At 36.7% G+C, this 26,576-nt stretch overlaps 1 protein-coding gene and 1 long non-coding RNA gene across 3 annotated transcripts; both read right to left on the bottom strand.

Annotated features, from left to right (window-relative positions):
* Positions 1–4,357: 4,357 nt before the first annotated feature.
* Positions 4,358–25,553, bottom strand: LOC121411678. 2 transcript variants are annotated; one of them, XM_041604500.1, is made up of 13 exons: positions 25,437–25,553; positions 24,664–24,786; positions 14,993–15,115; positions 14,233–14,361; positions 13,828–13,995; positions 10,824–11,093; positions 8,949–9,080; positions 8,060–8,173; positions 7,451–7,495; positions 7,001–7,174; positions 6,303–6,492; positions 5,602–5,855; positions 4,358–5,234 (listed from the first exon to the last, which is right to left on the bottom strand). In XM_041604500.1, the coding sequence occupies exons 1-13, from the start codon at positions 25,534–25,536 to the stop codon at positions 5,035–5,037; spliced, it is 2,022 nt and encodes a 673-aa protein (XP_041460434.1). In that variant the 5' UTR covers positions 25,537–25,553; the 3' UTR covers positions 4,358–5,034. The 2 variants fall into 2 exon arrangements, with proteins under 2 accessions (XP_041460434.1, XP_041460435.1); XM_041604501.1 differs by lacking the exon at positions 7,451–7,495.
* LOC121411680 lies at positions 17,033–21,874 on the bottom strand. The gene is made up of 3 exons (XR_005969523.1): positions 21,702–21,874; positions 20,243–20,303; positions 17,033–17,937 (listed from the first exon to the last, which is right to left on the bottom strand). It is a non-coding gene; the product is annotated as an uncharacterized LOC121411680 (long non-coding RNA).
* Positions 25,554–26,576: the final 1,023 nt, after the last annotated feature.

Here is a 26,576-nt window from a genome sequence, read left to right as displayed (position 1 = left end):
AAATAGAATAATAATATACGTATAACTGACAAGCAAAACATTGAACAAAATTGCATTTTCTATTAATACCTGTTTTTAATACGATTTTTAGAAGGTTGCAGGGGTTGCCACTATAAACTAAGTTGGACTGCGTGGGGGGACGCTTGGTCCTCATAATGTATGATTTATTTTGATTTTTGGTTGTTTTTTCTGTTTTTTAAATTATGTGTTTCATAGGATATAGAGAAGGAACAATTTTCCATTTAACTTTGTGAATATTTATCCAATGATAATGATTTAATACCTTTTTTAAAGGAGAAATTAATCTTAACTGTTTGAGTGAATTAGGCAATGTATTCCATATGTCAGGTCCATGATGTCTAAGTGTTTTATGTGCTAATAGTGATCTAGGATTGTCTAAGTGAATATTCTGACAAGTCCGTGTTGGACATGAATGTTAGTTGTTATTTTATGAAAAGAAATCGATAAATACAGGAGGAAGCAGTTTGTAATAATATTTAAACATAAAAATAGCTATTTGTATAGTATTTATATCTTATACGTTTTTAGAAGATAAGAGGATCAGTGTGTGAAAGATATAGTGATTTTGTGCAGATTATAACAGCTTTCTTTAGTAATAAAAGTTAATGTTTTAAGGTTAGTTTTATTCGGTTCCCCCCAAATAAGGTTACAATAATTGATATATGGTAGTACCAATGCATTGTATATCATTAAAAGGGAATTCTCTGGCAAAAAATACTTTAATTAAATTGTATAATATTCCAATTCCTTTGGCCATTGATGAGGATACATTGCTTACGTGTTGGTTCAATGATAAATGTTTTTCTATTGTAATACCAAGAAATTTCACATAATTTCTTTTTAATCTTTGGGCTCATTATCAATTAGAATGTCTTGGGTAAATGCGTCATTCCTATGAGTAGTTTGAAATGAACAAAATGAGTTTTACTTATTTTTAAGGATAATTGTTACATTTAAACCACGACAAAACATTTTTAATTCATTCTATCAATCAATTCATTTGAATTTCTGTGAGATAATAAAATGTTGGTGTCGTCAGAATATAAAATAAACGAAAGAATTTGGGAAGAATTTACTATACCATTCATATATATTAAAAACAGACGTGGTCCCAAAATCGAACCCTGTGGCACTCCACAATTAAGAAAGGAAAACAGAGATTTAATATCATTAATAGAGATGAATTGTTGTCGATTTAAAAGATAACTTTTAATTCATGACCAGGCATCTCCACGTATTCCATAATTATTTAATTTATGTAATAAAATGATATGGTTAATGGTGTCGAAGGCTTTACTTAGGTCCATAAATAAAGCAATTATATGGTTCTTTTTGAAAGAGTTAAAAACATTATCAAGTAATTTAGTTATTGCGAAATCGGTTGAGAATTTTGCCGAATTGGGCCGGAGTAAGAATTTTATTTAATGACAAAAAAGAATCCAATCGTTTATATCCAAACTTTTTCCAAAATTTTGGACAAACATGGTAAAGGTGATATAGGACGATAATTCGTACCTTTAGTCCGGTCATTTGTTTTGTAAACTGGGACTACTTTTGCTATTTTTAATAAATTGGAACAACAGCCAGTAGAGAGAGAGAGAGAGACAGAGAGATTAAAGAGAGACAGATTAAAGATATTGGGCACATGTGCACCGATAATTGGTTGCCTTGCCAGGATACTGCCCAGGAAGTGGAAATGGTGCACTAATTAATGTGTGGAACAGTGATGGATCCTTTGATCGGGGTAATAATAATTTACATGTAAAGCTCTTAGAAACACGAAGTATGAAACGCTATATGAATTAAACTATTATCATCATTATTATTACTATTATCATCATGAATGCTACCACTATTAATTTTTCTTATTCTACTACTACCACTACCACTTTTACTTCTACCACTTCAAATACTTCTACTTCTACATCTACTACTACTACTATACTACTTCTGATAATAATAATTATAATAATACTTCCACTACTACTCCTACTACTCCTACTACTACTATACTACTAATACTACTACTTCTAATAATATGAAAATAAATCTTCCACTACTACTACATGTACTACTACTACTATTACTACTACTACTAATACTAATACCTCCACTACTACTACTTCTACTTCCACTACTACTACTACTACTATACTACTACTACTACTACTACTACTACTACTACTACTACTACTACTACTGCTTCTACTACTACTATGATGGTGACGACTTGTTATGATATTAACAAGAATGATAAGTAATATGACTCTCAAGTCTGTCAGAAATGACTCATGGCGCTCCTCAATTTTTACAATAGAAGACTTTTAACTTTATCTTGAATGAATTCGAGTTTGCATGATCAATAAAGTATTATTTCATCATATATATAGCGCCATCTAAAGAAGAATTAATTAATTTTGGATGACTTCGTGCAAATGAACCAAGCCGTTGTAGTATACCTGTTGCATAAAACCATCAATGGTGTATCTCCACGCACATATTGTTTTCTTTTATTTATTTACTTACTTACTTGTTTTATATATATATTATATACACAGTAAAAAAAAAACGCTGTTCACTATATGAGCCTTACAGTAATTGTTCAAAAAGTTTAAACCAGTGTTTAAATCTTAAGAAACAAAGTTTAATTTTCAATATCTAATCTTTAATAATTAAACATGATTATTTAAACGGTTAAACAAATACTGTAATGTTCATAATGGAAAACCCTGTGGTATATAAAATCTTAAACAGCGTTTTTACTCTTTACTCTGTAGCCTGAGGGACTAAATCCACTTTTGACCGAAATTGATTTTTTATATAAAGATATGTACGTGGGAATTAATGCACCATATAGTATTTAAAAAAAAAATGGAAGGTTGGTAAAAATCATTGTAACTTTGAGTTTTATACCAAAAGGATCTAATTCAAAAACAGTTTAATTACAAAAGGAGCTAAATATACAACCGGGTCATTTAAAAAAATTTAATTTTACTACTTTTCATAAATTTATGCATTCAAATCTTTAGGTGCATGTTGTGGATACAAGTTCACATCATCAGTGCAAATTTTGTTGAAAATAACGTATTTTTTCCTATCTTCATGAATAATTTTTGGATTAAAAAAAAACTTTGAATTACTGAAACAATCCGAAAGTGGGTTTAGCTCCTTTTGTAATTAAACTCATATCTATATATTATCTATTTTCATTCGTTTATACATTCTTCATATTTTCATCTTCTTTTTTTTTCTTTTTTCCCCTTCCACAAGGTTCTTTATTTTCAGAAAGCATTCTTACACTGTACAAACATTTACATTTTGTTCAGACAAACAGTGAATGAACAAGTTATATTCATAATTCCTAATATATAGATATGTATCTTACATAGACACAATATAGTCAAACTGACTTAGTATACAATCGATAAAATGCCACAGCCAAAGCAAATATGGCAGGAAAAGGAAGAGATCTTGCGAGGATGCATATATCTAAGCAATAAACATTGGTAATAATTATGTTTGCTAAACACATTGCCAGCGTGTTCGAGAAAAGTTTCTGAAACGAAACCATTTCTTTCTGGAAGTATTTGCTCTGAAATTTGTTTCATAATTTTATATACATTTTTCATATTTTTATAGTTTATTTGTGTAGGCCTGTTTGTCGATTCGCTAATTCGCTTCATTATAATTTTTATTACAATTTCTATCAAAAATGTAAAGTTGGGCCATCAAATTGGGCCCCATACCCCCAAAGGTGCGGCACTGAGATGCGCAGTGACATACATTATTAAGTGAAAATGAGGTGAATGATACATGGGGTCGTCTGCGTGTGATGGATAAAAATCACATCCAAATTATTAGTGAACTCGTACTTGACACAAGAGTTGAGATCCTGAAATTAAAGCATAGTTTGAGTTTTATTGACCATTAACAACTTCATATAAGACCAGGAAATTACTTGGTGTAGTCGACTTGCCCCAGAATTACATCCCATCCTCTCTCATTGCGTGTTAATGATAATGATAACAATAATTATGCAACATTTATATAGCGCTTTACGCAATGTTTATTAACACTGCATAATACCCGGCTTTAGCATTGCTATTGTTATCGAGCGCTCAAAGCATTTAAGGAATTACCTCCTATCGGGTACCCATTTAATACACCTGGGTTGAGAGTGGCAACTGTAGATAAACGCATAGCCAAAGGACACAAGTGCTGTGGTGGGATTCGAACGTATCCACGGAGCCACACAACTCCTCACAAAGGTTATATTTTGGTTGTCACTCAATTGATTTCTATATGAAAATCGAATGAAAAATAAAAACACTTCATATTAATCGTAGTTACTTTATTCATCTGAACATTACCATAATACACAATAGGAGCGAATCGTGCTTGAATTAAACCTTTGAAACCTATCACTTTCCCTCAGCACAAAACATTTGATTATCATTATACACCCACAATAAATTTTCTAGTTTTTTCAGATCTTATTTTCGTCTGGATGTTTATTGGTATCTTGTTACCACGCGATCGCCATTCTCTGAATCTTATATGGACCATTATGTCTCTTTCAATCTCATTGGAAGATATATGTGGTCATTTAATACACCTGGGGAGCTGAAGAATGGAAATGGTTATCGAAATATAACAAAATAGTACTTGCACATATCTTGTTTTTAAGGAAAATGAGAAAAACCCTATAAAAAACAACGTCCTTGATATTGATGTGTGACTGTTTTTTAATACAATTTCCAAAAACAAAGGACGAAATTTTCCAAAGAGGGAGCCGTTTCCCACGTGAATTGATAAGAAGGCCTACTCATTTAGTATCTTCAATTTGCTTCACCCTTTGCAATGGACATTCCACACCTCTACAAACCAGAGGAATAGAGACCGGAGAATATCTGCTGTCGATCGCTAAGCATGTTTACAGTCATGTGTATGATGACCCGATGCCACTGCTTTCGGCAGATTCATCCTTGGCAATTGGTGTACTCTGGAGAAGCCTCATGGAAACCAACGTGTGAACGCACAATTGACAGGTTGATCCGACCACGCTCCACATTCTAAGCACGTCCGGTAGCCATACCCGACTTCAGGTGAGAAGCCAGGAGCGCAGGTGTACTGCACCGAGTTGGAATACCGGAGGCCGCTCAAGGTACGTGTTGCAGATTCGGCCTCACCAGGGTCAGGGCATGTGGGGTTAACTGGAGTAGGAGAGCGAAATAATGAGAAACGAAATGAACGTGATAAAAGGAGAACTAGTGTAAATTTATTATTTGTCGATTTTTTTAGTGAAACATGTGAGTGATATTGTTAATACAATCTGAGTAATACATGGCTTATGAAACATGAACGACAAGAACCACATGGCTCTGCTTTGAAAGGAAACCAACATTTTTATTTGTTCCATTATGTTAAAGATTTTTAAAGAATACGCAATAACTAAGTCCATGGACACACGATATACTGCATAGTTGCAAGTATAGGCGTTCAACACAGGCCCGTATTCAGCTCTAACAGGCTTGTCAATATTTGCCACTTGCAATAGGCCTACAAAGTTCTCAAATATACCTGCCGATGATGGAATAATCATTGTGACCTCCTTGCAGACGTTCGTAGTAGTACCGGAAGAAGACCGAAATGAAGGAATATCAACGGCTGAATTGTCGCAGAGGGCGGGCTGCGTCGTACTGCCAACTTGTATTCTTTGTGTGGTGCATGCTGCTTGGAGAAACACGTTACTTCCGTGTTTGAATGAGAAGCACGTTTCGGCATTTTGATCGGTTATCCTGGAGCTCATAAATCCATAGTTATCACCCATTAGACTGCGCAAAACAAAAGTGAGATATAAGTGAGATAAAAGTTAATCGGTAGTATCTCAATTTGATGATTTTGCACAAACTATTGAAAAAAAACATTTCAACACTTGCTGTAGCTTTACCATATCCAACTTTAGATTATAAAGAAAACTAAGCATTTAGCAAGGGGAAAGCCCAACATTCGGCTTCATGGAAATTCACAGAAATGGACAAGAGCCGACCTGAAAAAAATGACGGCTCTTATACATTTACTACCATTGTACCGAAGTTCTTCTTAACATAATTAAGTGAGAAAAGGAGACTATTATTTTAATCAAAACACGAGAAGGAACCTTGTGAGAAACATGATAAAGTTTGTTCTTGAATGACTACTGAAGCTTTCACGGAAAATGGTTTAACCCTGAATATGTTGACTACTTTATAAATCGCACCTAGTTACTGCAAAGAAGATACCTTATCTTGATAGCCGGTAAAGGATTTACACACGCTTCATCCAGGCAAGTCTTGACCTTGACACAACTAGGTATATACTGCGGTCTTCCTGCGGCCCACCAGGTGAAGTGCGTTGGTTGGTAAGTCCAGACGAGCTTGTTACTGTCGGGATCCACCCCTATCACTCCCGCTCCGTCGTTCCTCCACACACCTGCAAATGGAGCCGGATGAAATGAGGGCAAAATGGACCTTACGCATTGACGCCACCGCGCCGCCATCTTAGAGACTAAAGCCTTTGCTTTACATGCGTTGGTAATCTGCAGCTGGCGCATCTCTGACAACTCCGTTTGCTTGTACTCCTATTTCCTCTGAGGGAGTGCGCTATGATATAATGACGTCGCATGTATAAGGTCAACACTTCTTTGCAACACTGTTATCACTTTGGGACTAGGGAGAACGTTTCTGACGTAAAAACATCCTTATCTGAGTCTGTAAGATTGCGACATGTTCTTACTAGTGTCTTAATTAGATTACTAAATTAATATAAATCAGAAGCAGAATTTTAAAAAACACTAAAGAGAAAAAGGGCGTAACCCAGGGTGTATACAAGAGAGAATGGTTGTTTCTTTGGGAACGGTAACACAATACCATGTAAGGTGTGGAATGCTCTGAACTGTCTTTACAGTCATTGACACCATGCTATCTCAGTCTGTTCTTACCGTGGTTAGTATCGAAGAACCAGGCATCCAGGGAATCTCCTACCGATAGATCCTGTGGTAGGTTAAAGATCGGCATGGTCAGAGTGACTGGACCTGTGATTCTTGGGACCTCGCCCTGACGAGACATACGAAGCTCCATCATACTCACTACCTCAAGAGAAACAAGGTCGTGTTCTACGGGCAGAAAATGTAATGAAAAGGTGTGAAGTCGAGGGATTGGAAACTGAATGTTCGACGATAAGCCTATAACATGAGATCCCTGTTAGCCGGAACTTAAGTGACAGGCACATAGAGAGTTCAAGTGCCCTCCCCTTTTACCAAATATGTACACAGAGAATACCATATACATGAAGTGCCTTGTACCCTTGCTCTTGTGCTCTCCATTTTAGAAGTGGCAATGAAAAATATTTAATAGTCAAGACCTGTACGATAAGCTTGTTACTTTCTTACTTGATATCCCATCACTGTTCCGCCTCCCAAACTCTTCAAGAGGAGCTGTGACAAAGAGTAGGTAAAATAATCATATCTTAGGTGACGAATGATTGTGTATAATAATAAGAATCAAACAGTGAGGTATGTTACAGAAAAAATGCCATCAAATGCTTCCTTATTTTCATTTATTTCCTCATTCGTAAAATAACAATTATAATAAATCTGTAGGCCTATACCACTTACATTGATAAAACTTCTTAATTCAGAATTTTACTCTGGCGAATTATAACTTATGACGGAATATCTTTCCGAAGCACAATCGACATGATCGAATCTAGTTCATTTGCACTGAGAGGCGGCAGTAATATAATTTCATAGGGGTACAAGTGTGCAGTCACAATTTCTTCTCAATTGATTTGTATGGTAGGCATATTACAGAGCTAAACGTCCAACAGGACTCTCTTCTATGTTTTTAAAGTCAATTGACGTCCCTGACACATTTATTTTCCTACATCTTCTACATGGTAATTCACGCAAATATTACGCTTGGTATTAAATCAGATTCAATGAATCCTATAATACTATAATACTTTAATACTTTTAATGACGTTTAAGATCAAGCCTTACCTCTGGGGACCTCGGCGATTAATTCTGGGGCGTATTGCAAATCTTTAGGATTGGTTATGTTGACCTCATAAAATTCGATTTCCACCAATGACCTTTCAGGAACTGCTAGTCCACCTGATACCGCCGAAAGAAAAATTATAAGTAATCTGCATGTGCCAATTTACCGTAAAGTTGCTAAATCTTCATCTTAGATCATATTTTCGTAAAAGTATATTTCGAGATGGACAAAGGTTCCATTTTTCAGCAGGAATACTCCCTCTATTCATAGTGGGAGGTAATATACCTTATAAAATTTTGACGAAAAGAATCTTGCATTAATACAATGCGATGCTTCTTAATACCAATAGTTTGAACTCACTATATATTCTTATCTGAGTGGAATCAATTTGATTCAGAATCTGGTCATGCAATGTAATATTATTGCCACACTGTTAAACTTCACTATTCTAACTGTGTGAAGTACACATTCCCATAGTGTGAACACACTGTCAAACTATATTCTTTCGAGCAGGATAGAAGTAACTAAAAAAACACATTTTTATTCAACTCCCAAAATGTTTTTTCGTACAACTACAATATGATTGAATCCCCGATTAAAACTACTACACATGAACTTAAGTAAAAACGTAAAAACACAGTAAATTCTGCTTAAAAATTATATAACACTATTTGAACTTTTTTAGTAGTTGTATAATAATTTAAACAATCATAGGTTAAACATTAAATTTTGTTGTTTTAAGATTACATACACGTGTTTAGAATTATTAAAAACTACTGTAAAATTAATTTAGGTTGTATAACAGATCTAAACATCGTTTTAACTATGTACTGTAATGGTTTACTTCTTTACAATTTCTAAAATTTTCATTGAAAGCTGACTATTTCTTACGAACTGGAAATGCCACTCGGTACATCGGCGCGCCATTTCCTCTTCCAAACTCAAAGGTGTTTGATGTTGCCCTTCGCCAGAGAAATATATTGAATTCATCCGACACAGTCAAGGGAATGGTCACAACATTATCTGCATGATTTAAGAACAACAGGGGGGGGGGGTAAGGTACATCATATTGGAAAGGGTGTGACATTTTTTATTGTTGCCCCAATTCTGCTCTTCCGGGCTGCGAATGTTTGTGTGCATCCTGATATTGCAACAGGGAGTTGGTAGGTAACTATCTGATATGCATTACACTGCAAAAACATCAGTGTTGATTTAACACCAGCCCGGTATCTATGTATGTCCACACCAAAAAAGTGTTAATCAATACCAGTTTGGTTTTGGTCTAACACCAGACATGTGTTAATACAGCAACAATTATTAAAACAGTATCAGTTTGATTCCAAACTCGTGTCGTTTCAATGCTTCTCTGGTGTGGACTCTGGTGTGGGCTCAGTGGCGTAACTACGGGGGGTGCATGGGGGGCACGTGCCCCCCCCCCCATCGGCTGACAAAAAAAAACGGGGAAAGGAGAAAAAGAGGGAGAAAGGAAGAGAAACGTATAGTGGGAAAAAAAGACATTATTGTTATGATCATAATTATTACATATTACACATATTACATAAGAAACTTTTTTTCATAACTTTATGAAAAATAATTTGCTCATTATCAGGGCCCATGTGTGTTTAACATGACTGTTTAACAAGATATGTAATCCTGTTGTACTAAAACGGTTTAAAACCTCCCGTTTTCAAGTCAATATACACCAAACTGCCAAATATATTTCCTCGCACTTCGAGTTATTATTGTTTTATGTACAGTAGTATGCTTCTTTTTTATGACTACTTTAAAGTGATGTAAAACATTTCCCTCTGTGCTTACGTTATGTCTGCTCTCCATGAATTCCTAGAATAAAATGTCCATTTTTCTGATCTGAATATCCAAAATTTTCAGCTCGCACTTCGCATCATTTGTTTAGTGAACTACGTATGGTCTTCGTGAATTCCTACAAACAAGCCTTAAAATGCCCCTCTTCAGGTCTGAATTTCCTAAATTTTCAGCTCGCGCTTCGCGCTCGCAAGATTTGATTAGTGAGATGGGTATGTTAATCATGATTACAAGTGCTTTATATGGATGTTTAGGTGTAATTCTAACGAAATCAGCAAGCGCTTATTGGCAATAAATGACTATGGTGAGATGTGTATACTCTTAAGGGATTCCTAAAATAATGTCCTTGAAATCCTCCTGTTTGGGGGTCAATATTTACAAAAATTTCAGCTCGCATTATTTAGCGAGACAGGTACGTATCATGATTACAAAAGATTGATTATAATGTCCCTTTTTAGGTCTGAATATCAAAAATTTTAAGCTCGCGCTCGCATTATTTGACCAGTGTGATACATATCCGTTTAATGGCACCGTCCTTAAAATATCTCTATTAGGTCTTCGCGCGCTCACTAGGTGACTCAAAATTTTTGCTGGTGCCCCCCCCCCATGCCATGACCCACGGTACGCCACTGTACCAGCCCACAGTTGGCTGGTGGTAGATCAACACCAGAATTTTAGCAGTGTACATGAAAAAAAAAAAACATGGAATCCTCTCACTTACATTGAAATCTCAGGAATCAACATAAACCTTGACTAATTCTTTCTTGTTCTATTAAATGAAAGCTTCTATTCAATTTGTTATTAATGGTAGCATGTAAGGTATAAAACGTTGTGAGATCAAAGTTTTTATTGTCATTTTATCTCGACCTTGTTTTCTTTCTTTGTCTTTAAAGTAGGTAATGATCATGGTGGTCTAAATTGACTAAAACCAATACCACTTACTCTGATTCAAGTTTGCCTTAGTGGTGATGGAATTACTGAGGAATTCACTCCGAGTGGCAGCAATGAGAACGGTCTGATTGTGCGGCACTGTCAACACTACCACGCCATCGGGTCCGGTTACGGCCGAGTCTATGCGAGTCGTTCCGAATTCTGCCGATGGGTCGGCGATAAATGCCGAAATCACTGTGCCATTTGCTATCAAGTCAATTGTTGAATCAGCACGGTAGATCGCGATTACGGTGAGGTTTACAGTTGGAGGAACCTTTCCATCTGTTTATGAGATACAAAAAGAGGAAAACATAAGAAATAAATCAAGTGATCAATTTGTGAATTTTTAAATTTCATTGTGAAAAATAACTCAAATCTAAATAATACAGAATAAGAAACTCCATTGAAAACCAGTCTCCATCAGCAATGTTATTTTGTCATTAGATCAGTTTACTTTTTACCCTCTAAAGATTTCCATGGCAGGTATTCCGATATTCTATAATGTTGAATCGCTAAACGATTTTTGTGTTGCCGTGGGTGTGTGTGTGCTAAACTCTGATCTTCAAATTGTCATAACCATTTCTTATCGATATTAAAACACATTTATTTAACATTAGGAGAACAAGGAATATGTTCCCCAAATCATTGTTGAATTTAAGTAAAGCAATAAGCACTTCCTATCTGACACACCGAGTTCAAAATGCATTCCCCATCCGCTAAACATGGTAGTAAATGAAGACCCCTCGGTAGACCGGTAGCATCATGCTGCTCCCAATTTTATTTGTCAATTTCACATTTTTTATGTATTTGTTCACGGAAATAAATCCAATTCAGTGTACTTCGATCGTGCCAAATAAAGACCGTAACCATGGTAACGAATAGAAACATTTCATATGATTTCACGAGAGGTGTAAATGTTGGTGTTGCGGCCCTTTAGGTTTAGAAAGACCCTACTGGTAGCTCAACACAAAGTTGCTTGTTGCTAGAATTGGCAGCGGGCCCGCGGGAGGGGGCCAGGATACTTGTCCACCTTACGAAGTTTGAACAGTATTCTATCTACGGGAGACCTCGTCTCCCCCTCTCTCTCTGAAAGGAACTGGGGCCGCAGAAGCGGGGGAAGGCTGGGGGTCTTCAGCCCCCCCTCCCACACTTTTTTTCCAAAACCGTGTACAAAAACGTAAAAATTACCATATGGTTGTGATTTTTTGCATACTCAGCCCCCCCCCCCACACACACACTTTGAAAACCGTTCTGTGGCCCCTAAGGGATAAACAAATCTCACAAGATCGCCGCACATGGTGTTTGTGATTGATTATTGCCAACATCAACACATGCTAATTCCATGTTCCTCCTACAGAAATTTTCAAGCTTGCGGCAAGCGTGCGACTAGCAAGCTTGCGGCATGCTAGTAACTAGCATGCGGCTAGCTTAAGGCGCTGTCACACCTTGGCGTTTTAGACAGCGTATGCCCGACGTATCAAAATTTCTCTAAAACGTCGGCATACGCTGAACTTTGTTGTTGTTTTTTTCAACTCTGGGCGTATACTTAGCGTATTCATAACGAGTTGGACGTACAGATAACGTATTAGTAACTTATATCGAACGCTTCGTTAACTTATAAGTAACGTATTCCAACGAATGCTTAGCGTATTGCTGGCGTACACAACTTATGCCCTACGATAGCCTAACGTAAGGCGCTGACACACCTTGGCGTTTTAGACAGCGTATGCCCGACGTATGAGGAATTTGGCGAATACGCTGGCGTACGTCGAATACGTTACGGGTAAGTTTTGCATACGTTGAGAGTACGCTAAAACACGCTGGTATACGTCGTCATACGGCGAGGTCGTCGAAAAAATTTGTGCAAGCACAAAATTTTTCGACGTATGCCAGCGTATGGCTCATACGTCCCGCATACGCCATGTACGCGGGCCATAAGTTGTAGGCAAGTTACGCGATCGTTGATACACGTTGACACACGTTACTCGTAAGTTACTCATAAGTCGATGTACGTCGAGATAATGTCCAGCGTACCCTAAAACTTACTTCTAACCTATGAGTAACGTGCTTTGAACGTATGTGTAACTTAACTCCAACGTATATTGACGTATGAAGACGTGCTCCGGATGACAACAAAACTTACTGAACGTGTTTATAACTTACAGCTACCGTATAATGGCGTATTGACAACGTTTATAGGAATTGGTATACAAAGGTGGGGTTCACAGGAGTTTTTCTTCGGCATGGCGGTGGTGTTGATACGGTGATGTATCGTGCGGTTATGAATTGAATAGTCGAGGGCAGCCTTTTTATAGGCTATGACACGTGTTCGTCAGCGATACGCTGCCGCGCGCGGTACCTGTAAGTTATAAACACGTTCAGTATTGTTTTGTGGTCGTCCGAGCACGTCTTCATGCGTCAATATACGTTGGAGTTAAGTTACACATACGTTCAAAGCACGTTATAGGTTAGAATTAAGTTTTAGGGTACGCTGGACATTATCTCGACGTACATCGACTTATGAGTAACTTACGAGTAACGCGTGTCAACGTGTATCAACGATCGCGTAACTTGCCTACAACTTATGACCCGCGTATGCGGGACGTATGAGCCATACGTTGGCATACGTCGAAAAATTTTGTGCTTGCACAAAATTTTTCGACGACCTCGCCGCATGACGGCGTATACCAGCGTGTTTTTAGCGTACTCTCAACGTATGCAAAACTTACCCGTAACGTATTCGACGTACGCCAGCGTATTCGCCAAATTCCTCATACGTCGGACATACGCTGTCTAAAACGCCAAGGTGTGACAGCGCCTTTAATAAGCGTGTAATATGCGTGCAGAGTAATAGTTATGCGATCTTTTAGCGAGCAGGGACTGTTCGCTAGCATGCACTCGCTTATTAAGCGAGCGCCCTGCTAGTCGCATGCTAGTTACTAGCAAGCAGCACGCTTAAATTTCTGTAGGGGTCGAAGCCATACTTGAAACTGCATTTTCTTAACTTCGTAATTACTTTTACTTTTGCCATTTGTCCTTGCCCCAACACCACCAGAGGATCTTGCTCCAGACAACTTTGATGCCGGTTGAGCAGACTCTGTCCCTTCAGTGTTGACGTCATCGCATTGGATATTAGAGATGCATGGAATGTCACCCCTGGACCGAACATTCGTGGCAGTTGAAACTGAACAGTAGTACATCCAAACATTAAATTAATCAAATTATCTCAAGTATTGATGTATCGAATTGTATTATTATTTTGATTTCTATTCAACAACTTCTTTTGGCAACTTGTTAACACTTGATAAGTTGAAAAATACCAAATAGTCGACTGAACTCTCTGTGATGACAATGTATAGACCCTACTTATTGAATTGACTTATTGAATAACTTACCGAGTTAATTTGAATTCATTATTTACCAATTAAAACGCAGACAGTGCCATCGCCAGTAAAACCAGCATTGCAGGTACATTGGTAGCTTCCGATTGAGTTGACACACGTTGCGTTCTGGTCACAGGTAAAAGATCCCGCATCACATTCGTTGATATCTTGATATATGTTATTAAGTTAGTTTAATCGGAAGAAAAAAGAGGAAGAAAGAGAAAGAGAATGAAATTCTTCAGAATAGATAATAGAGTGAATGAATAAATGATTATTTTTCACACCAAATACATACAAAAAAGGGTTGATATGGACGATTGGATATTATAGGGTAGAGCTTTTCACCCAATGAAGAATCATGTATCTTATATCCCAGGAGGGGGGGTATTAAGTACGAGAATTCGTAGTGGGTGTTGTGGGAAAGACGAAAACGATATAAACGGGATGTTATTTTCTCCCTTGGTATTTACTTACTCAAATGGTTGCAAGAGATTTGTTCCGGCGACGAGTGCTCCGATGGAAAATCTGTACATTAACCCAGACCTTACCTCCAAAACTAAATAAACCCTAACCCTAATCTTATCATTATTCTGAACCCAAAAACTCTTTAACAATCCTTACTCTAAGCAACTGAAATATTATGACCGGAGTAAATGTCATGTCATCTCTCAAATGCCCTCACATTTTATTTAAGCAATTCACCCCTCCCCATGCAGCCTTCTGAAATGTTATTATTTTTGACGATTTTTTTTCAATCGATTTTTCGAACATGATAAAAAACGGAAAATCCAAACGAACCTGTGCAGTTTATCCCGTCTCCTTGGTAACCCTGATTGCAACTACATTGGTAAGAACCAGGAATGTTGATACAGGCCGCCAATGAGTGACAGTTGGAGGTACCAGTAGCGCACTCGTCGATATCTAGCACGGAACAATAGGGAGCAAATTTAAAAGATAAAACGATGGCTTCCCTCAAGGTTACATATTCGGACCTTTCTCACTTTTTCACCTTTAAACGTTTAGTCACCCGATGTTGTTTTTTAATCAGATTTTCATCACATCAACAGATCTTTAATTAATTGGCCATTTTCGAAGAATGTTTTAACTGAAGGTCACGATTTCTGATTGAAATTTTCTGCGATATCTTATCGATTTGAAGGTTCCTAGAAATGAAAATGATTTATCAAACTCTCCAATAATGGCGTGTTCAGATGTTGAATACTATATGGATCTCAGTGTATATCGAGAGCAAAGACATCTATAGGGTGTGTTAGCACATTGCACATCCATTGGCATAGTTCACGATCGAGGTTGTCATCCTCATTGCCTACATGTCCACCCTTCATTCCCAGCAGGGAGTAACTCCCAACTTCTTGTTCCCAGCTAAGGCCATGGCCTGTGGTGTGAAGAGAGAGTCGTTTACGTAACGATAAAGACAGTCTAGGCAGCCTCTCAGTCGCGTGCGACATCCTCTAGTGAGGACCTATCTAGGTCGCGTGCGACCTCACCTGTGACATCAAGCCTGACCCCAGCTGGGGACATGCAAGTTTGTTTCTGTTTTGCCTTAGTCTAGGGTCTCACTATCCTTGTGTTATATAACATCGAGGACCGACACACACGTGCTGCTCCAGGCTAGTCTGCTGTGCAACCCTTTCACTCGTGTTAAGGGTCTGAATCTGCAGCCTACTCTTGCCTTGTGTACTGAAAGCCCTCTCGCTCTGAATTGAAACAGCGAGTTTTGCATGTGCTAGTCTTTGCGTGGAGACACACTTGATCAAAGTTTCAATCAGGGTCTATGCCTGCAGACTTAGCTCCAGGCTGATCCTGTAAGCGGAGGACAAAATGACGTTCTTGGGAGAAGGGCAAAAACTAAGGGATGCTTTACTCAGTAACACCATGGAGATATCACATATCGCTCTCAATAATAGCGGGCAAATCGAAATATGAACGGGATATTTTCGTGACAAGTCCTGAATTTATTTTCAACTTGGATTGTGTCATATTCTTCGTATCTAAGCAGGTCAGAAAGGACATGTTCGACTGGAAAGCCGATTCTCCTTATTTTCATTTTGTAATTTCATATATGCCTATTGAATTAGGCCTATTCGATTTTAGAGCCCATAATTATCTCCGGGCATTCCCTGCAACTGATCTTCTTCTCCCCCGCCCCTTCTCCCCCCACTCTAGTCTCCCAAACACACTCTCTCTCTCTAATTCTCCCTCTCACGCACACACACTCACACCCACACGACCCACCACATGCATCTTTCTGGCCATTATCATGATTATGTACAGATGTAGGCATCTTTCCCGGCTCTCGATCATGGTGTCGATGAGTTTGTCCTGTTTGTCAGGGATATTGGCAAACTGGTTAGATGTGAAAAGGAGTACAGCTAACAGTCATGTTAAGGCCTTTACCCGTTCAATGAAAACTTTGTGTGAGAGGTTTGTATGTTGGGGGCGGTGGTGTTTGTCAATTTTCCCTCAAAATAGTCTGGTCAAAATGAAGTTTATTGAATCAATAGAATCTCATGACTCAACTTCAATTCATCATACCACACCCCATCTCTCTCTCCCTCTCACTCACCTCACTACCCCCCTCTCTCTCTCTCACCCTCCCTCCTCCCCTCCCCCTCTCTCTCTCTCTCTCCCTCTCTGCAGGTCTACCTAGAAAATACCCTTTATCTGCCCCGTTCCTCTCTCCATATATGCACCGTCTTTCTCCTTGTATCAATCTCTTTTTCTCATAGTTAAAATTTCCATATTCTTTACCGATAACATAAACAACATTCAATGTAACATGTATCAAGAAATAAGTACAAAGGAAGTCAGTTACCATTGTTTTCGAAAGCTTTCTTTAATTGATATGAAGCGTCTTGACTTTAACAAACAGCAAAGGATCTAAATAATCTAATGTCACATATAAAAAAATACAAGATGACAAAGAAATGTAGGCAATTGTGTGAAAACTGCACCAGGGACCGTCACACAAAGCTTAGCAATGATCGTAGGACATTTTCTACGATTGATTGCATTGACTATAATGTACAATCAATCATAAAAAATCAAGCGGACGATTAATCGCTAACCCTTGTGTTACGGGACCCAGATGAACAATTGGCCCGATTGCTGACATCATAAGTTATCAAAATAAAACACAACTTATCGACAAATCACTTCATTTTGTTATTCTACGATCTGTAAATATATACTGATTCATTATGACTTGTTGATTGTTAGAGATAAAGAAAATTGGTCAATGGTAATTGGTAATTCATCTTCTAAAGATGTTAGAATAGTAGATGGCTTTTGTGATATCAACGATGTGTAGTTGGGCAAAAATCGGAGTTAATATGACAGAGATGAACAATATTGTTGAGACTACAGTGTATAAATCTTGTAATATCACGTCACGTGATAGAAACAAAACAGATAACTATCGAAAGCTTCATTGACCAAGGGTATGGAGGGCGATGTGTTCCAAAAATATATATATATGATATTTTGGAAAACGCCGCCTTCCATACAAGGGCGTTCCATTTCCCACTGAAACTGCTACGGGATAGTGACTGGCCCCATAGTAGCTACTGGTGGGGCAGGTGCTGCTGTTGTTGCCGGTGCTACGGTAGTTGCCGGGGCTTGCGTAGCAGCTGGTGTGGCAGCCGCAGCTTCTTCGCTGCTACTGGCCGAACTCGAACCACTCCCACTCGATGACCGCCTGTCACGGTGTCGGCTGCGACGACCTGCAATGAAAGAAAATTGCATTTGGAGTAAAGTGCAGATAATGGCTCCACAACTAAGAAAAATAACAGAAAAGAAAGAAGGAAAGAGGGTGATAATGATATTTTTCTTTAAATATTGTCGAATTAATCTCTAAATAAATAAATGTTATATATATATATATAATTATATATATATTATATTATATATAATATAAAACACCGCCTAATATAATATATTATATGTAATTATTATATATATATATATATATATATATATATATATATATATATATTATATATATATATATATATATATATATATGTATATAATATATATATATATATAAATATATATATATATATAAATATATATATGTATGTATGTATATGTATGTATGTGCGTATGCATGTATTTCTAGAATTGAGTGTAGAGTGGTGAATGAGTCCAACAACTCGCAGCTGCATCCAAGACATTAGCATATTTTCGTACTTATCAATATACAGTGCGTATCAAAAAAAAGTTTACACTTAGAAAAAATCCTGTAAAATTATATATTTGTAATATCCTGATGATTTTTCCACATTTTAGCATTGGTACAGATCCGTTTAAGCAAATGACGATATAACTGTCGAAAAATATTTCCGCTTGAGTGAGCACCACTTACTTTTGAAAAGTTGGTGAAAAATGATTTGCGCAGAACTTTGAAATAGTTATGCGAATAAAAGTACACCTTAATCATGAAGAACACGTGGAATTTAGCTATTAAAATTGATTTGAAGATATCTTTTACCTTTTTAAACTTGTTTCCTTGCCCAAAACACTTCGAAGAGTGCATTGCGCCCCACCCCACTCCCCCACACACCGAGTCCATCATGACGATATTTGCTTTACACTGAGCTGTGATTTACATGAAATGGCTTAGGCTTTATTTTCATATTGTTAATCATTGCCAAGCTTGGGAAAAGTGTGGAGAAACAAGTATTAAATGAAAAATGAAATGTAAAGCCACTTTAAATGATAAAAACTTAGTGAAAAGTGCTGGAGATGGCTGATATAAACTTTTGTTCAGATTCAGTTATGACCTCAGATCCAGCTGGCACAAAAAGGGTAAAGGTTGTGCTTACTAAGTGTTAAAATTTCAAATTTGGGCGGCAAAATTGTTACAAAATGCTTGAATGTATCTGTTTTATTTCAATTGGCTAAAAGTGCTAGGGAAATTTATGAGAAATGCTTCGCAGGGTAAGTTTGATTTCGCCCTTTCCCCTTGACACAGCGTGAAAACAAGCATTTCTGCGCAAACAGATTTCTGCGAGCTTTACAAAAATGGACAGTGCTCACTCAAGTGTAACATTCTGTCAAAACTTTTACTTTCATTTGATAGATGAGACCCAAAATCATAATTATATGTGAAAAAATTACCCACATGTTGCATATTTTTTAATTCCCAGGGCCTTTTCAAAGTGTAAACTTTTTTTTGATACGCACTGTATACGAAGCCGCTTTATACTGTACGCACATTGGAGAGTTGAGAGGCTTTTGTCGAAAGATGATGGACTGGGGACAGCAGAACTTCGTCCGAAGATTCGAACTAGACGAACAATTGCAAATATTATGGTATTTTTTCTAGAGTATAGGAGCTAGTACACTGCTGTTTTGATTCAGCGGTTTTTCGACAAACATCGAAGGGCTTCAAAATTTGACAAATGATTCTCTGCGTTATAGAAAGTGTCTGAGTAGTGATTGCCAAAATTTCCTATTCTTCACCTCAGCGTCGGGTACTCTCTGCTACAAAAAATTATAAAGAGTGAGATAATGGACCTTATGAAGAGGCAATGTTTACAAGATAGGTTATGCAGTGCCATACATAATATTTGTCATGAAACTCAGTGGGTACAAACATGCCCCCCCCCCCAAAAAAAAAAAAGAATGTCGACACCAATCCAGATTTTGTTTTTATTCACGTCAGAAAATTGTTGTAAAGCAATTGTTAAGTGTCAATCCGATTTTGTTTTCACACTTATGTTCGCCGAACATTAAATGACACGTATCTTACACTAAACGTATATTATCACTTCTCTCATGAATGATGTGGAGGTGCATTGTGATATCAAATTCTCAGATATCTGATTCTGACGACAATGAAAGAGTGATAAAAAAGATAATGTGTGTGTTGATAAAATTTAAGAAGTAAAACTAATTCATGAATAGCAAATACATTTTAAAAGATAAATAAAGATATGAATGAATGAAATTATGAATAATTTGGTAAATATATAAATAAATTGATAAATGAATAAATGATATCAGAATTTTTACATGTCTTACCTTCAACGGTGAGCATCATTGCACAAAGCAGAACACACACAGTGAAAAGCATGGGCTTCATCTACAGATAAAGATAAGATAAAGAAAACACAAATCAATTATTTTTTATCAATGTAGCATTCTTATGCAAAGAAGAGGAATTTATTTCTTAAGGCAGTTAAAAAGATAAGTATAATTATAGGCCTATACTGATGTCCTCTGTTCAGCAAGCTCAACACATGTATTGAAATTTACCGAGTTATAACTACATAATAACAATATAACAGCAAACAAAATTACACACATTTGCTTTTTAATCAATGGATATGTTGTTCATGGTATTTTTCATGATAATTCGAAGATATGACTTCTGAAAAAAAACAATAGGGCGGTCATTTTCTAATTAGACACAAAAAACCAAACAGTTTTGAAATGACAAGTTGTGGAAAAATGTTTCAATTTTAAGCTACGTAGGCCTATATATTTTTGTTATTAAACGTTACGGGATAAAGCAAATAGCCTATACCTCTTTGTCTTCAAGCCATGCTTATTTTTCGTAAACAACGGCCATGTGAACGCAGAGAATAATTAAACTAATTCACTAGATGTGCTAATGCATGTCTAGGTATTAGACTAATGCATGTCTATATGTTAGACCATTATTAGATTATGAACAATAGCTATATCTAACTTTTTTCTTTACCCTTTGCATGCTGGTGTTGCAATTGTGCACGATCGTACAATTAAAATTCAACAATCGTAACAATTAGTTTTCTACACTAACTTCATATAGATGATGCTAATAAATGGCAAAAGTTCTTGGACAGCATCTATCTAACAATCATCAGTATCAATTGTTTAAAATGAAAATCTTGATTCAAAGAAAATTACGTGGAAACTATTGTCATTATTAATTCCCCAAAAATAGTTCAGCGTGCAAAGAGTTAATAAGATAAAACCTAGGCCTATGCTACATGTTATTTCGTTTTTGATACGGACAAACGGCAATCTTGTTAGCTGATTGTATAACAATTAGTACAAATTATCATCAAACTCTGATAAATAGCCATATATACTCTTTTTACTCCATTTACTCAATTGGAACCGATATTGTAGGGATTTAAAAAGTTGTACACAACATCAAGCCAATCTAGACTATAGTTCTGCCAATAATTCTGTTTGCATATCGTACAAAGAAACTGAAATAATGCAACCAGTATCAATTAAAAGCCTGGCCAAAGAAATCGTAATTGGAATTAGATCAAAGACAATGAAAGCATAATTAAACTAAAATGAATAGCGATGAAGAATGCTAACGCACTTTGAAGAATAAGATAAATCATTTAAATAAAACGTTTAAACTTCAATGTACATACTTATGAAGAAATGTCGGGCGCATCCTACTATATTATACTACAGAGGTATACAATTCCAAAATATAAACTCTTTAATGGCGATGATAAAATGTTGGTGAACTTACTTTGAAAGAGGTGATGTTTGGAACTGTCCGGATGAGAGAGAAAACCTTGAACAATCTCAGTGATGAATACCGCTTTGCCTTGAAATCTTATTTTAAAATCTTTCCAAACTCGTAGCTGAATATATAGAGATATATTTAATCCCCTCCTGGAATAACGGGATGGGAACCTGAATCATTTGCAGACTGTTGTCAACTTCGGTCAAGTTTTTCAGTTGTCTATCGGTAATCCCTTCACACAGGTGACGTCAAAATTAATTATTTTGGTAGTGAATAGTGAAATTAGTTAATTAGCTTAAGATTATTCGTCATTGCGAAGTCATATTAGTTAATTGTAATTAGCTCCCATTATGGCCGATATTTCCGAATTCACATACATATCGGTTAAGCCTATGACTTATGTTTCAATACTTAGATGTCAAGTCTTAACGGATTTGGGGTATTTGCTTGATATTTCTTATTATTGTATACGTATCTGACAAATATTGATCTTTGATCATTTGATTCGAGGTATATATTTTCCATGAAATAGAACTGTCATTCTAATTTCAAGGGCGTAACAATAATTAAGATTAATAATCTATTGGCTGTTGTCATTAATGGATCTCTGCGATGCACGCAAATTATTTGGCATCATCTATACCCGCTAGCTGGCTTCGTCCTTATACGAATCGGAATAGATGGGGGAAGGAGAGAGAGAGAGAGAGAGGTGGCGAGGTGAGAGATGAAAGGGGAAAAATAGATAGATAGATAGATAGGTATGTAGATAGATACTATTAGATAGATAGATAGATAGATCGATAAATGGTTTATTAATAAAATCAAGACATTATCGCGGCTAAGGCCGAATTGCGATGTATTCACAATGTAATAAAGACACAGAACATATTCAAACAATAACACAGATAATTACAAAATGAATAATACGGATAAAGTATGGTATTGAAAACTACTTGTGTTGTGGAATTTGGAAAGGTAAGAGAGAGGTGGGGGGGAGGAGAGGCAGATATAGAGAGACATGGGGTGGATAGAGATAGGAGGGGGAGTGAAGGGAAGGAATGGAGCAGAAAGTCAGAAGAAAAGAAGGTACAAACATTATGAAAGAGGTAAAAACATGAAGTTGTAAGGCTGTACGTAAGAATAAACAAAGTTAGAAGAATTCGAAGGTAAAATATTATCCTTAGCACATATTGGTATGGTGGTCCAGATTAGGCAAATTAGAGGGAGGGAAGATAAAGAGAAGGAGAGAGAGAAAAAAGATGGGAGGGGGTAAAGTGAGAATGGGGGAAGACCATGGACGGAGAATGCATGCATATTCACTGATTTCCAGAATGAAAGAGAGATGTGGAAAGAAGTAGTGCAAGTATAGGGAGGGTGAATTCGAACAGGGTAAACCCGCTAGTCATACATGTCATATAAGGATCACTAGTCATAACTTCGCTAGTCATAACTTCGCTAGTCATAAAAGGCAAAAGGGGTTACCAGTCATAAGGTCCGATAAAGTCATAAGGTCCGATATTCACGATGCAAGATGAGGGTCACTATTCATAATCGAACATAAGGGTCATTGATCATATTAAGGGTCGCAAGGAGGGTTGGTGTCTATACTACAAGATGAGAGTCGCTAGTCATAAAAAGGAAAAGGGTACATTGATCTAAGGGTCGCTAGTCATAATAGTAAAAGAGGTTCACCATTCAAAATGGTAGAAGGGGTTCGCTAGTCGCTATTCTTTGATTATGACTAGCGACCCTCGTCGTTGATGACTATATAGCGACTTCTATCATGTCTATATGAATATAGACCCTTATGACTATGACTAACGGGTATTAAGCATGTTAAGACCAGGGGTCATGACTAGCGGGTGGACATGGTGGACCCCTTTCGAACTGACCTCCCATGCACTAGAAGAGAGGGGAGGTAGGTCCGCAACTGATGGACTATATGAATTCAAATGACATGGCTATCTGCATGGATATTTTGGGACAGAGAATACCCATCTCACAAGAATATAATAGCAACTGCATTAGTTTGAGGTATCCTTCGAAGGAATTCCTTTACTCCGTGGATCCGTGGATGTGACGCGATAGCTAACGACAAAAGAAACATCGATTATCCTTTATCTCGCTCATCACTGTATTATGAAGAATCATTAATATTTATCATACAGATTTAGTATTTAAAATAGTCTAGTTACTTTTTTGCGTCTGGAGTTGGCGGAACAATTTTGGATTTAACGGCACTAATTCAACACGCAAGTTTAACGTCGACCTCCTCCAAAATAGTTTTGTTTTGACATATCGTGTCAGAGTATGCGTGATGAGGGAGGCTTGATGAATCTATATGTCGACAGGTTGCCAATGTTTTCCAGCCCAGCAAGAGGCAGATGCTGACAGTTGTGCATTGTCCGAGCTTAAGGACCGCATGCATTTCCATGGATTTTCAAAATTATCTGGCTCTCTTTCGAAATATTAATTGGTGTTTCCCAATCCAGTGGGAAAACCCGTCAAACTGTACCTGTTTTTAAACATTTCCATAGTGTTTTTATCTGCTCTTGGCAGCGAAAGTTCGTGATGATGTTATAGACATAAAAAGCCAGTGGAAATTTGGTGTAGGCCCTACTAGAGTCCCCAGCGTAAAAAAATGAGCAAAGTTGTTATCAAAAAATCATTATCAAAGGCACAATGAATTTTCCACATGTCCACCACAAATGAAACATTCTCAACAATCAGTTATCCTTCACATAAACAGAAAAACCATACCACAAACAAATCGTGGACCTGTAGAATTTTTTCAGGGATGAATGAATATATGGATAAGTAATATGTTTTGATTTAGGATAAAAGGGTTATTCCGGTAAAGTATTTCTTTGTAAATCGATTATAATGCATGAAATATCACAACTGCAAAGTAAGTTCGATCAATCAATAATGAAGATAATGTTGAGAGAAGATGATAAAAACGAACCTATGCAGTTTCTCCCATCTCCTTGGTAACCCTCATTGCATCTACATTGGTAAGAACCAGGAATGTTGATACACGTAGCCAATGAGTGACAGTTGGAGGTACCAGTAGAACACTCGTTGATATCTATAGTATGGAACAATGGAAATGACGTTCGAGAGATAAAACAGAGGCTTCCCTCAAGGTCACATATTCGCCACTTTCCTTTCTTTATTTTTAACGCATAAGATAAAAAGGTTGTAGTAAACACTGTGCTATGATGAAATAATGAAGAAAAATAAAGTCCAATGTGATGTAAGTCGTCCTAAAGAATAAATGAGCAATATTGTGTCTTCTGGCTCTTCAATTTATAAATATCTTTTGATTAATTTTGATCACATTAATTAACTTGCCAACCGCAACATAAATATCTTTTGATTAATTTTGATCACATTAATTATGTTGCCAACCGCAAAATAAACGTCAATTCGTTCTGATTGTTTGAAACAGAGCTTTGAAACTTATGTATAAAGCGCTTTTAAATGTTGTATATTATTATTATTATTATGTTTGAGAAGATTTGTAACCATCGTGTTATGTAGCAACTGCCTTCCGAGATATATGTTTTAAAACGAATTCATTTTGTATGTAAGACGCCTTACCATTATAGTTGAAATATTTGTATAGGCCTATACATGTATTTACCTTACTTATACTTTTGCAATGATAAATTATGATTGTTTGATGTGTATTTTAGCACGTAGTAGAAGCTATGTAAGGGGTAGTCATTAACCTACCTATACATGTTCTTCCATTTCCTTGGTAACCCTGATTACATCTACACTGGTAGGAGCCGGGTGTATTGATACATGTCGCCGATGGGTGACAGTTGGACATACCCCGGATGCACTCGTTGATATCTTCCGAAAGAAGGAAATTAATAAAAAAAGTTAAAATACCATAGCAATGTTGAACGATACATTTTTTCATGATGTATAGCACGGAGATGATTATTATGTGACTCAGTCTCTTTACGCTTTTCTGGAATTCGTTCTGATTGTTTGAAACAGAGAGTGATTTGAAGTCAACATCTTTATTCCATCATCAATGCGTAAATTTGATTTTTATTTATGATTTAATGGCCAAATTGAGATTTATTTCTTAAAGTTATTCAAAAAGGGTACTGAATCGAGCTGTTGCAATTCTAAGATTCCTTCTGCTTCCAATAAATTCAGTAACGAAAACTGTTATGAATCGAGCTGCTTTGGAGATTTGCATTGTTACATTTTATATAACACCATAAATATGAAAGACATTTTGCTACAAACATTTAGATTAGTTTTTAAATCGCAATCTAACCACTGATCATCCTAGTAAAAAGTAGTCGTCATAATACATTTCATAGGCGGCGGAAGCGGGGGGGGGGCGTGCCCCCCCTCCCTAAATTTGAGGTGGGGGACGATCCCCCTAAAGTTTTTGTTAATAACTTGGTTATTGGTAACCTTTTTTTTTTGCTTGTTAAATATGTTGGTGGTCCCCCTAAAATTGTTGGCTTCCACCGCCAGTGATACATTTGAAAAATACTACTTATAGATATATTTGCTTCACTTAATATCATTGCTACCAACAAAGGGGTTTAATTTTCATCAAAAATGCAGTCCATATGTAGATTTAAAAAAAAGGATTAATAAGCAATGATAATTTAAAAAAAAAGAAAATACTGTCTAAAATCCGTGTCATCATCAGCAATGTAGAAAACAAAGTGCACTTTACTCAAATATGAACTTAGTGGTCAATGTCTTTGCCAAATTTATTGAATCAAAGCCAAGATAGTTGGAAATAATTATAATCATGATAACCATGCCAAGAAATTGCTTCATTCCAGAACTTACATTTTCTCTCTCACAATCACTCTTGAAAAACGCAGTTGAAATGTG

The sequence above is a fragment of the Lytechinus variegatus genome, chromosome 3 (assembly GCF_018143015.1).
Source record: "Lytechinus variegatus isolate NC3 chromosome 3, Lvar_3.0, whole genome shotgun sequence".
NCBI lineage: Eukaryota > Metazoa > Echinodermata > Echinoidea > Temnopleuroida > Toxopneustidae > Lytechinus > Lytechinus variegatus.
The sequence above is the reverse complement of the archived record's forward strand: the minus strand, read 5'-3'. Positions and strand labels throughout refer to the sequence as shown.

What these genes read in the sequence shown, in the direction of transcription:
- LOC121411678 (XM_041604500.1), bottom strand. Translation starts at nt 25,536, where the DNA reads ATGTCCAACTGTCACCCATCGGCGACATGTATCAATACACCCGGCTCC. An exon ending in GAACAGTGATGGGATATCAA is followed by an intron (nt 7,175 to 7,450) that starts GTAAGAAAGTAA and finishes TTCTGCCCGTAG; the next exon opens with AACACGACCTTGTTTCTCTT. An exon ending in GATTATTCCATCATCGGCAG is followed by an intron (nt 5,235 to 5,601) that starts GTATATTTGAGA and finishes CTCCTACTCCAG; the next exon opens with TTAACCCCACATGCCCTGAC.